Source organism: Macrobrachium nipponense, chromosome 48, assembly GCF_015104395.2.
Source record: "Macrobrachium nipponense isolate FS-2020 chromosome 48, ASM1510439v2, whole genome shotgun sequence".
NCBI classification, from domain to species: Eukaryota; Metazoa; Arthropoda; class Malacostraca; order Decapoda; family Palaemonidae; genus Macrobrachium; species Macrobrachium nipponense.
The window spans coordinates 20,426,830-20,440,582 of NC_087223.1; the positions used below are offsets into that span (position 1 = coordinate 20,426,830).

Consider the following 13,753-nt stretch of genomic DNA (forward strand, 5'->3'; position numbering starts at 1 on the left):
ATAAGGAATCCATTACGGATACCGAGTACTGGAATGATAATAATAATAATAATAATAAAAAGTGCAATGCAGTTAAGAGGAGAAAAAAGTGTATGGAGTGTAGGAAAATCACTAACGCACCCACATACACACTATATTCGCAAAATACACTCACAACTTCAGTGTATATTACTCTTACAACTGGTAAATTGTACTTTATATAAAGAATCTAGACTCTAGAGTCTATAACATCTCGTCTCACTTAGGCCTATAGTACTAATACATACGCACGCATGGCGCCGCTTATGAACCTATATACGAAATTTATTTACGCATGTATACGTTGATATATGACAATTCAATATCTAGCTGTTTCACCCAGAAGATTATTATACACTTTTCATAGAGAGAAACTGAAACCAAGGTTGAATATGGTCTGCTATGCCATCGGCAGGGCAGTTTTCAGTCTAACCATTTTTACCGTATTTCAATATCCTAATTATACATATTATTATCCTCCTTCCTTTGGTTAATGTAAAGTAGACGACACAATAGAGAGAGAGAGAGAGAGAGAGAGAGAGAGAGAGAGAGAGAGAGAATTACAAGGTCTCAAGGCGGCACCGTTTTCTTTAATGTTAGGTTTTCTCCCAAAACAAGTATAACTATTATATTTAAATATGCAGCAGTACTCTTCGGGGACGAGAAACTGATGAAACTGACCAAAAGAGAGAGAGAGAGAGAGAGAGAGATAGACGATCAAGTCTTCAGCCAAATGAAATTCGACATCACGACAGATCCCATCCGCCCACAATAACCCAATTACTTGACTTGATTCTCAAATGTCCGCCACATATTACCCAGGCGACCTACATATGGCGTGACAAAAAATTTATAAAAATTTAAATAATACTTAAGACAGGAAACAGGTTGCCCAAATCAGAGCGAGGGACTAGTACTAAGAATATTGCGGTCATAATATGGAGGAAATAAAGGTATATTGAAATGAGTAACCTATTTGATATAGCGCCTTAGGTCTTGCCAAACAGCTGGTATATAACAGATCCTCATTTCCCTTTAACAAAAAATATAAATATCGATAGAAAAATGATCTATAACTAGAAACCAGTAAGTAGAGTCAAGTCGTACTACGATCATAGATAAAAAAATAACCTGTCGCGAGTATTACAAAGTAAAACTCCAAAAAATGAGGATTGGCTCAGACACGAACCTCACATTAAACAGGTCTTCAATTCGCATGACAAAACGGCATAGAAAAATGCCAAATTGAAAGAAGTATATACAGAGTCATCACGACTCAGACTTAACCCTAAACACTTGCAAGACAGCACGTCCTTGAGAAGCCTTCGAAAAACGTCTCATTTCGGCCGTTAAAAAATAAGAGACACGACTCGATTTCTTTCGTAAAGTGATTTGACAACTTCACACTGGAATCTTCAGTCTTTTTTACCTACGGCTAATCAAAGTTCAGCGCCGAAATATGTCCACAAAACTGAACCACCAGAAGATTATCATTCGGGTGGGATGGGCCCCCCACGCGCGCATGCGTCATCGGACCTGATTATAAGCTTTTTCTTTCAAATTGCACGCTAGACTCAATGGCTCCATGTACCGGAAATAAAGGCCAGGATTTTTCTCATTCATTCTTGGTCTCTGGGGCAGAGCTACGATGCTTATTACATATTTTTATCATTCATATACTTTTTAATATTCCCAGCTATCCAGGGATGCTTATCAAATATTTTTACACTTCGATGAAGTGGCTGTTTTCGTCGCATAATTCAGGTTTGGGATTATTCAAATTGATGGTTATGATTATACTGGTTGTTGAAGATGGATGCGGGCTGGTGGATGGAAGGAACTACTATTTCCACGTACACGCACGCGTACATGCATGTATGTAATTGAGTGAGTATATATATATATTATATATATATATATATATATATATATATATATATATATATATATCGTTAAACCTCTCAAACGACCTCTAAAATAACCTTAAGTCACTCCAAAATGGATTCTCAAATTTCACTAAACCCTTCTACTCTGGCATCACCTATATAAGGATTCAATTCTACCATATATAATTCCTGTGGACCAAGTAAACGATCAATTAATAATTTACCACGTTAGACGAATCTCTCCTCAATTTGAACGAGAGAAATCGAGAAATTAAATAAATTAAGGCGGTCTTCACTCACGAACAAAGACGCAAAAGTCAACTAAGAAACCTTCTTCTTCCTCTTCTTCTCAAAGGTTTGCCTATGTAACGGCACCTCTTAAATCTTGCATAACCAACTTACTCATGGTTTCTTTGTCTTTTTTTTATCTAATTTCTGTGTGTTCTTCTCTGTCTTTCATCTTCTGTTACATAATTTGATGTTGAATGTCATAACTGACATGTCAAACTTTGGTTGATTGTTATGATCTACACGTATTTTCTCTACTAACATTGTGAGACATTTGTCATATGTGGCCTTATGTTTTTTTATATTATTTTTGGTATCCTCGTTGCTGTTTATCAAGATATATCCTTGATCCATATCATTAACCTACGTATGTTGCACATATCCATTGAACAATTCTGTATCACAATAATTGCCAATGTTGCTTTAGTCTATAACCAGCATTTATTTGTCGTCTGCAGAATTGATCTTCTATACCTTCTAGACCCAGTGATTTTCCTATAAGATTTATACAACTGTTTTGACTGTACTATACATACCTTATACATCGTGCCCATTGGTTGATTTATCTTTTTAAGACTTTCTTTAATTTCCAAGTTAAGTTAATCTACACCAGATATCACTGTTCAAAAATATATGAAAGACTCGACCTCCTTAATCTTTGTTCTAACTGATACTGTTTCAATCCTTTGTGGATACTTTCTCCTCATGTTTCAGTTTTCCTTACATTTATTTGGAATAACCTCTCTAGACTTACTGATACTGCAATCTGCTAAGCAAGCTCTGTAAATCAGTGTTGTAATTCGCTAATCAAAACAACTGAAAGAAGGAATGATACCAAATTCAGCTACCATTGTAGGCAGAGGTAAGTAATGCATCACAGAATGATTAAATTTCATGTACAACACTTTTCAATGCTCAGATCTGTAGCCAACAGGCCATTTGCTTTTCTTTCCAATGAGTGATGTTGCCAATGAATGTTACCTCAGGACCTAAACGATTGGTGGAAATCCGTGCACTGATTATTCGAATTCATTTGAATAGTCTCAGGCTGTTCTCAGACTGCTATAGGAATCACGAAGTGAATTCAAAGATAGTTTTACTTAACATGGGAGGCTACGAGAGTCTAAGATGACTGGCATGTGAATTAGTTTGTGTAGAAATACAAACTGGTGTCTCAGCCAACTGAAAAATTTCCCTGCAAAGAATCTGGACTAAAATCCATACAAAATTTCCTAGAAAAGTTGCAACTTAATCTTTACATACCTTATGAATACTTCCACACTGTACACCCTCAATACTGCGTATTAACAATGGGTTAAAACCAACTATAAATTTATATTTTGAAGAAACCCTTGGCATATCTGAAGGTACTCACTGCTTGCTTTCATACCTAAGAACAAGAGAAAGCAAACAACTGAAACTAAATTGCATTTAAATAAAAAAAAACGGACAAATAAAAAAGAAGTTTTGAATTAGTAGAATAAAAATTCCAAAACCCAGAGCAATTTTAACAATAATGATAAAAGTGTAGGTCTTTGGACGAAGGTGAACCTTCCCCAAAATGCTAATTGGATGGTTATGATATTTTCATAAAGTTCAATGAGCCACTGTGAAAATATTTCTACTCTACTGTGGCTTGTCTAAAGGATCTGAACAAAGAAGTTGGACAGCAAAAGATTGGAGGAGACTAAAAAAGAAGTCATGAAAACTAAAAGGGAGAAAGCAAAGCAATTATTTGTGAGGAGGTGGCTATGCAAACAACCTCAGCATGGCACACTGTCAACAGCACCTCCTTACAGTATATATAGCATACATGAAGTGGTCCAATTCCATTCAGATGGGTTACAAAGAAGACTTGAGACCCAAGAAAGTTATCCAAAGGGTAGGAATAAAACAGCTTTCTTTAGAATAATATACTCTATGTCGTACTTTGTAAACTTTGCTGATACTTGATTAGTATGTAGTATATCATATTATATCTTCTATATGCTTTCTGATACAACCATGAGATAATCGTAAAGCTAAATGTATTTACATGTTGTAATGACTGAACTGATCACTCTTACTGTAGTATCAAGTTAAGTAAAACAATAATCAACATGAAAAGGAATGATATTTGGTGAACTGAAATGATGATAAGGATGTATAATGAACCTTAATAGTGAATTTAAAAACACTAAACCGAATTACATCACCATGAAGACAATTCTACAATGATATATAAATAATCATGATATTGATAATCATAACAATAATACTAATTGCATCAAATAATATACAGAACCAGCACACTTGTCTCAGTAATATTAATCAATCTAATAAATAATTCTCAAACTGTTTTGTCAACAAAAAACAAACTAGAATTTCACATCTAATCTGAAAGTGACAAAAGAAAACGACTCCTTTACCTTATATTCTATTTACATAATACTACACTTATTATGTATGCGCCATACAGACTAGTAATATCATGTAACTGTCTTTGTTATTGTATTTTTTATTTGTTTTTTTATTCGTGTCGACTCCTGAATGACTACTACCTCATGAGTGACAATGTTATATAATCTAAATCAGTCACAACTCTACGTTTGGAACAAGCTCTATCACGTCAGGGTATAATACTGTTTGTCAAATGCATGCACACTTACAGATGTACATCTTCCATTACTCTACAGCCACACACACACACACACACACACATGCACACACACATGCACAAAACATAGGTGTAATATTAGTTTGCATCTTCTACATAAAATTAATAGTTATTGTAAGGCATCAATGGCTGAATTGTCAGAGAATCTACATCACAGAGAGATTCAGTTTCTGAAATATGAAGGGAAGAAAGCAAATGCAGTGTAGGAGCTTGTCACCTTGGGTATTTACCTATAAGAATCAGTATGACAAAAGTTACTCTTTCAGTGTCTCTGTATGAGCAGGAATGTGAAGTGTTACGTAAATATATAACATCCCTCTTAATAAATTTCGGGAAGTTGGGAGCTATTGTATAAAGCCCCTCGTACGAACTTCAAGAAGGTGGTACCTTTGATCTAAGAATCTTTCTTAAACAAAATACAGTCAAGAAATTTGAAATTCTTTCCAGTACAAATGCATGTTAAGGCTGCATAGTCCCAAGTTTTTTACTTATATACCTTCATTCTTAAGAAAAAAAAAAAGGGCCACTGCTGAAGAGTTGAAAACTAGAAATGGGAATATTTAAGAAAAGCTAACTGAAAGACTGAAAGTGGGCCATCATCATCATAAAAATTTCTATGTCAAACTCTCACTCCAAGTAGTTAGATCTCAAATCAGTTCTTTCATTTGAGTTTGAGTTTGCCTAAATAAAAGTTGAGGGACAGCTTCTAGTCAAGTTTAAAACAAGCCATTTGAATGTGTCTCACTGTCGACACAGAATCTGCATCTGAAGAATGAATTCAGGAGACTTCTGTGAAGTAGATTCCGAGAGGTACTCTGCCCTGACTGCCACTTCCAACTAGAATTTGATCTATTGTGTGTGTAATATTACCGCACTGCAGCACTCCCTAAAAAAATATATAACACAAATGTACTATCGTCTGCTAAAGCAAGCACATATGGATTCCTGCACAGTGCATTCATACGATTCAGGAGAAAAAAAAAAGCTTTTCGCTCTCATACAAATCAGTGGATGTCACCGTTTCTGAAACAGTACAAGAATGGACCGTGATCGTTGAGTAGCCTTTTTTTTGCGAAAGGTATAATTAAAAGGAAGTTCATTCTTTAACATAACTTGACATCATCCATGTACCGTTTCATTCACAGCTGACATATAATAGTAATACTTTTGCTAAGCGGAATCCGGCTTACATGGTGATACGTATTTCCAGCCAGGTAAATATTTTTAAGCAACCTAATCCCTTTTAAAGATTTTAAACTCCAGTAACATGTAAACCGTTTCCCGCTCAGATGCCCACAAAAGATTAAGATATTACAGATAAGGCGACAATTTCCTATGTATCTGCGAATACCAGATGCACGACGAGACTCTGAATATATCATAATGTATCTATATTATATATATAATATATTTGTTCAGATGTAAAAGAACCAGACGAGTTACTCCCTGCTCCAAGACCTCTTTTTGTCACCCTCAAAATATACAAGACTTGAAGTTTGACTGAAGCCATATTTAGTTATTGTGAAGGTTTTTGAGCTGACCACATACTCAGGAGAGATTCTGATATGGCAGACTAACAGACAGAGAATATATTCCATATCCAGTGCTTATATAATCATGATGGTAACAAAAGTAGCCATTTTTACCTGTAGGCTGAGGTCTTTATCTTAATCACATACATATACTGATCACATGTATGTATTTTAACGTATACAACTACACACAATACATACCCTACAGTAATTATGCAATTCATCTAGAACTTATGAGTATATGAAGTGTGTACTGTATAAATATAAAACAGATATTCAATCGTGCGCTTACTGCGGTTGATATCTGTTCAAAAGATGCCAGCCACCACCTTGTGATCACGGGAATGACTCGTTGGTGATTATCAAGAAATAAAACACAATTCAAAGAAGGCCTAAGAGCTACCTTGTTACGGCTTTTGTACAACTATGCAACTCTGTGCAAGATATGTCGAAACACAGCCAAGTGTGATCACCAGCACTCCGTGACTTGAACCTCTCTCGAGGATGAGTCACAGTTACCTGAGCATCACACTAGGCTGAGTGGTTAAGCAAAGTACTGATACGGCTGTATTGTTAGTTATTGCACCTAAGTTTCTCTACGATTTGCTACTGGTTTCTATTGTTCAACTTCACATAATAGCATACTTTTATATTTATGCTAAAGACTTCCTTCGTCCATCCTCCAAGTGCTGAACTTCCTGCCTAAGATAACTGTATAACCAGCCCTAAGTATAGCTCTAAAAGTGCTTTTGTAGTTTTTAAATGCAAGAGTAGTTCAACATGCATTGATAGCTCTAGAATGCATCAGTGACTCTAGAAATATATCAATAGCTCTGTAGATGCAATGACAAACGTATAAGAATGCACTTATCTTTGGGAATGCATCAGCAGTTTTGAAATGCATCCACAGAGCTAAATTTGAATTTTAACCTCTATGATACATGCTCTACAATGCAGCTGTAGCTCTAGAAAGCCTTTTAGCCCTGAAATGGATGAAAAAAGCTAAAAAAAACAAATGCTTTAACGGCCCTGTTACTTGAGTGAATAATTGAAATCTGTCTCTCAAACTCATTAACCTAGAAGCTCTACACTTTGTCCCTACAATAAAAACTAAAACTTCTACACATCTACACACACCACTCTGACATGAGTATACTTTATCACCTACTGAACAATATCTATGTTCTTGTTTACGTTTAAGTTCAAGGGAGGGAGAGAGGGAGGGAAGGGGGGTTTACATATCTCTGCCTATGATGTGAGTCATCACTGAGTATATCTCAGGATATTCTTTTTTGTTATTTTTTCACTACATCTGCGCTATCTCTAGTTTGCTCTACATTGCTATCGAAGGATGGCTTCTCTCGATGACCTAGGTGTAACGTTCAACTCTCTGGCTGCCTCAGATGCAGAATGAAAGGAACAATTGATGGACTGGAGGAGGCTCCAAAGGAATACAGGTTGTTATGTAGGCAAGCAACTATCATGCAGCGAGTCCACTACATAGACATGTTTACTAAGCCTTACTTATACCTAAACAATCTTCCTTATTTTTCTGAGGTAAACAGCTGATCATGATTCGAGTGGCTCAGTGACTGTTATACTGAAAACAAATGAGATTCAGCTGTGTATATATTAAAACTCATGGACTAAGCCATTTAACTAAATTCAGGTCATCTAGGGACAGGGACCAGAACTCTTGCAATTCCTGCAGGACTAAGAATGGCCCAAAAAATCTTCCTTTGATCTAAAACAAACAATCATACTGTACTACAAGATGAATGATCCACATCTAGAACAATACTGAAACCTACAGAATGGGGTTCAAACTTCATTTGAAAAAATGAAAAAAAAAATACAACAGTATCACTTAACAAGTAATGAGATCAGGTAGTGACTAGTTAATCAACCACTACTGAGGAATTATAGCCCTTGGCTCAAAATAATCACCCAGTCCCAGCTGTTTACCTGCTTAACACAAGGAGGATGATAATACATATGATATGATTAACAGGTAGAACCGTGTAGACTGTAATGAGTAATCATTTCCATCAGATATTCATGTCTCGTCACTTTGACTTCCCATTTTCCAGTTGCTTACAAGAAGAGACTAGCATCGACTCATATAACAGAAGCGTAGGCTTTGCTGTGCGAGTGGTTACGAAGATTGGGGGAGAGGTAAGTGTCTTCTCTGTACGAAGGAGAGGCTTATCAGAGGATTACTCTGTGAGAGGATGCCAATACTGAATGGCCTCTTTGGGAGTCGACAACACTTCGTTCCAGTGGTTCAGCGCCCGGCCTCTCGCGAACATGAAGGACCCGATGACGACCCGGCCCAACACGCGACCTGGAATGTTCCAGAGGGATTAAGATGAATGCTGGCTGGCTTCCAGAGGTCAGAATCGTCATAGTACATAGCCCTTATGTTGAAAATTTGAACTTCAGGGTTGATATCACTCCTTAGGAAATCGAAAGAGTGCTGTGTACCTTAATAGGGACCTGACAAAGATCAATTCTAAATGACGCGATAGCAGAATGGCACTGAATGGCCTCCCACGTTTTAGTGCCAGGTCATATAGCCCATATTTTAAACATTTATTCAATTAAAGTCAAATGAAATACAGATGACTCTGGTATCATTATTATTGGCTACTAAGATACTGGAAAGTGCCACAGTCACGAGGGCGAGATTAAAAAGATACAAGCAGAAACAATTTTTGCTTTTAAAACTAGTAGAGTTTTAATAATAAGATAGAAATGATTTAACTGATTGAAGCAAATATAATAGCTGTTAATTCAATGCATTGTACAATTTCGCCTGTCTGGAAAAAAGATACTTGAGTTTTTAAGCTTATTCAACTTAATATATTGATCTTGATATTAGAGAAAGCACTTCTCAAAATCAGATGGAAAAGCTACCTAACTCTCATTACATGAATGAATGACTTAGTGTCCAAAACAAGTTTATGAATGAAAAAATTCAGGGCTATAACCCACTCAAATCACTTCCCAATCAAAAGCAAAAGGTCCCACCTTTGGCATTCGAGTTGGCTGCTAGATGCAACTGGAGTGAGAGGTGGACCCCATCCATTTCTGGAGGGGGTCTGAAGTGGAAGGACTCGTTGTATTGAGGTTCCTCCCCTGCGGCTACCACTGCCGTTTTCTTGGTCTTCACTGCGCGCCTTTGGTTCATCAGTGACACCTTCATGTAGGAGACTGTCTCTCCTTCGTTCACCTGGAAAACGGGGAAGTGAATGACCTTGTTAAGGAAAATAGGAAAAAGAGGTGAATTATTATTATCATGATTATCATTAATGGCTCCAATGCTGTGCGGGATTCTTCTTAAATTTCATACTTTTCCTAAGATCCTTTCTAGATGATAACTTGTATCTAATTTCATATAAAGCCTTTTAAAATATAATTTTGAACATCTAATCTTGTATGCATTGATCACGATTCACTCAGTAAGCCTTGAAAACGGGCAAAGTTCCAGTAACTGCAACTACCGAGGATACATCCGTTTTTCAAGAAGTGTAAAACTGGCCTCAGCTAATTTTCATGTACTTTTCACAAACTCCCATGAAGACTAAAAACTACAACAACCAAACTTGACTAGAAAATACATCCATAATCAAATTTAAAGTTTCCTATCTGCCAGGAACCTCTTTTGAACTTCATGCAAACTAAGCCCCTGGAATGACTTGGTGCTTCAAGATTAATGGTGACTAAAACTTTCTTCTATACAGTAACTGAGAGGTTAGGTTAGGTTAGGTTAGTATACAGTAAGGTTAGGTTAGGTTAGGTTAGTATATGGTAACTGAGGAACCCTCTACCTTGATTCCTTTAGCTTGGAAGACAGTAATAGTGAGACGATGGAGGTGATCATTGTAAGTCAGGGAAACCAACACCTCCCCTAATTCCGAAGATGTGGCGCATTCTTCTTCCTGTGGATGGATAGTGTGGCGTTAGGGACTTGGAATTGAAAGGAAAATGCAATGTATAAACAATGGACTCTTAATATATTAAACAAATGCAACCATACAATAATTCTTACATTTGTTGATTGTGTTACACATCACAGGTGTTACATGGAGTAGCAAATCTGATATGGGGAAAATACAATACTTCTAAAAGTATACGTATACTGAATAGTATTTTATAAATGTGTATGCATATGGAGTATCACCATTTGTGAATACTACAAAATTATAGCCTTGAAGCTGACCCTTTGTCTTTAAAATCTCTAAAACTGCTTTCTCAATAAACATATTTTGCAAGCCATGCAAATATATTTCTTCAGTACATATATATTATGACTACAAGATATACTTTTAGCCTTAAATTACTCGTATGGTCTACGACCAGGGTTCTACAAAGCACACTAGTAACAAGGCCATCAAATCACCTTCTTGGTGACAAGATTAAAAAATAACTATTAATGACGACTAATTAATCAATATCAATTGGATACAAGTGACTGGCTGCAACAGTAACCATACATTATGTCTGCATCTACTACGACCTTCATTTCTCAGCAGACTTACAGCAGCAACTTCACATAAACTGACCCGTGTTAAATCTCGGACGAGGACGTTGTTGGTATTGGGTGTAGGAGAGGCGACAGCAGCTGCTGAGTCAGCTAAAACCTGGGCCAGGGTGAAAGCCACGTGACCGATGGCCGGCTGGCGTTTGTGGCGTCCACCGTCGAAAACGCTCACTCGCAGAGTCCGTTCCTCCACGCACCGAAGGGGGATCTGTGGAATCAGAATGAGAATTAAAATAAGGCTAGACTAATGTGTTCTGGTGCCTGAGCCTGGTTACAAGAGGTAGAATGTATGCCTTAAGAAATTTATTGTGTTAAAGTCTTCCAGTGCCTGATCCTAGCTACAGGAGGTATATTACTGAAGAAGTCTGGTGTGTTAAAGTCCTCTAGTGTCTGATCCTAGGTACAGAAGATACAGCATATGCCTAAAAATTTTGGTGTTTTAGACTTCTAGTGTCTGATCCTAGCTACAAGAGGTAGAATGTACACCTAAAGAAGCTTGGTGCAGACTTGAAAGGGGAATTTCTTAATGAACTTCCTATCCGGAATTCAAGGCTTTTAGATGAGAAAACATATCCAAAAAAATATTAAAAGGAGGAAAGACTTCAAAGAATGACATCAGAAACAGTTGAATTTCTTGAACCAGTAGGTATTGCAAAACCATTGACTATATATCAAAGTGAATCTGGCTTTTATTAAAAAAAAAAAAAAAGGAGACATCTTTGGCTTGAGAATACACAGTTATATACACATTTACATATACATATTATACACATTTTATATGTGAAACTGAAGATAAAGAGGTATATCTTACGTGAAATCCGAAATGTTCGTCAAATACGGGGTTGCAAGTCTTCTTCTTCATCTTTGTCTGCAGGTAGCGGCGCTCATCAGGTAGTACGCTCAGCCTGCCAAAATTGTACATCATGAGTAAATAAAGCATGATATGATGTACATTTTTAATTGAAGGCACTTCTAATAAAACACTGTACGCCATGCAACTTGCAAATACTTTTTAAATAATCATTGGAATGTTGTACTAAGTCATGCTCAAAATGCCCAATAACTAACTGTCTTCACTCACTTCCCAGAGAACAGATACTTGAGATTTAAACATTTTACTGAATCAAATGTTTTAATAACAGAAAGTTCTAAAGCCTGAAAGTTGCCGGACACCTGAAAACCTCCTAATTTCATTCTTGGCGCAACATGTCCTGCATAAACCACCAACTGCTAGATATTTTGTAGACCTCAGGTCATCTTTCCTCTTCTAGGAAGCTGCCACTGAACTTTCAAAGCCTACAGAATATGGCTGAAGTCTCCTGTTTAGTTTTTACAGCCATAGGCTCTAGCTGATATGAGACATCCTGATATTTTGTCAGAAATCTTCTGAATATTTTGTCTTCTATCCAAAATTTTCATTTAATCAACAAAACAACCTTCCTTAGCCATCTTCCAGAAGCTTTATTTCAACAGGGAACAAATTTCACTGCCTTTGTTGCCTGAGATGCCTGTATCTCTACACTGTGTGCATTCTCGTAGCTTAAGAGACTTGCCTATGCACGAAAGGAGAAATTAAACAACCAGGGGAGCCGTTTCAAAGGCTTCTATTACTACTAACCGAAATCTGTTCTGATATGAGGCTCACATTTTGCTACCTATATTTAATCACATTCAGGAGGCACTATATTTTAATAATATACAAAATGTACGTGCTATATTATGAGTGCGATACGACTGCATAGTTCTTGCAGTTTTACCAGCATCTTGGCGCAGGAATCCTATGCTTTTAGTATGAATTAAGAAGAACCAAAACAGATGAATAAGTAACTTAGCCATTTACCATTTGGCTTATCTTTCCATAATCTCTACCATTCCAATAAACCTGTTGGCACAGCAAACAATCAATACACTATCACAGGGACGCGAAGGTCTTCTCCCAATCGGTTGGCAGTATCTATATGAACCTTATTGAGAGAGTGATAAGAAGGTTCATTATAAACTTATGACTCCTATATATGCTGATGGGGAAAGTAGATAGTAGATAAAAGTTCTCTGAGTCATCGTACATCCGGCAGCAGCAGTATGCTTATTACTGGGGAGATTTCAGAAGTTTTGATGATAGGTCTAGCAAGAATCTTCTTTTGAGTGGACAAGGGGGACAGGTAAATTGATACCCTTTTCTAGCCCAGGCTCGAGCAAACCGAGACACTGAATAGGAGAGAAAGGTGGTCTTAACCCTGAATGAAACGAGAAATCTGCCTTTTGAAGAAGAGAAGGTTATATTTTAGAAAAACAGAAGCAAGACGAGAGTTGGAACTTATCAGATGAAGGAAACCATTTCCAATAATAATATTTACTCATTTCTTTTTACAAGATATAGGAGTTAATCCTATACCCATTCCAGTCCTGAATATGGAACGAGCAGGAAACCTCCCCACACTAAGCAATGATTACTCCGGTGAGGTTGTCAGCCAATGGCTACATCCACCGAAACTGATCACACCCTGTGCCAAAGACAATAAAAACATTCTTTGGCGAGGGGTCACGCCTTCCCACTACTCTCTTCGAAGGTCTGTTGTATAACTCTCAAGGAATCCAAGGAACTCCTACGTGGTGGCAATCAATTGAAAGCTGTTAACTAAGGCCTTCGCATTCCAAGATGTATCATGTAGAAGGTTATCATGACCCTTTGACCGGAAGTTGTTTCCAGGTCATTTCTGGAAATTATATTGACAAGGCTATATACCCCAGTCTCTCTCTCTCTCTCTCTCTCTCCTCTCTCTCTCTCTCTCTCTCTCTCTCTCATATGGCATTGAGACTGTTCAAATTT

General features: G+C 37.1%; 1 protein-coding gene across 6 annotated transcripts in view; it reads right to left on the reverse strand.

The window, feature by feature from the left end:
- Window positions 1–4,090: 4,090 nt before the first annotated feature.
- Window positions 4,091–13,753, reverse strand: part of LOC135205111 (synaptotagmin-15-like) — a 281,770-nt gene continuing 272,107 nt past the window's right edge. For all 6 annotated transcript variants that reach the window (XM_064235455.1, XM_064235452.1, XM_064235454.1 and 3 more), the window contains 5 exons: window positions 11,735–11,828; window positions 10,946–11,131; window positions 10,211–10,321; window positions 9,411–9,612; window positions 4,091–8,724 (listed from right to left, as the gene is read on the reverse strand). In XM_064235455.1, coding sequence (XP_064091525.1) covers window positions 8,597–8,724; window positions 9,411–9,612; window positions 10,211–10,321; window positions 10,946–11,131; window positions 11,735–11,828 — 721 coding nt within the window. In that variant the 3' untranslated portion in view covers window positions 4,091–8,596. The remainder of the gene's footprint in view (window positions 8,725–9,410; window positions 9,613–10,210; window positions 10,322–10,945; window positions 11,132–11,734; window positions 11,829–13,753) is intronic.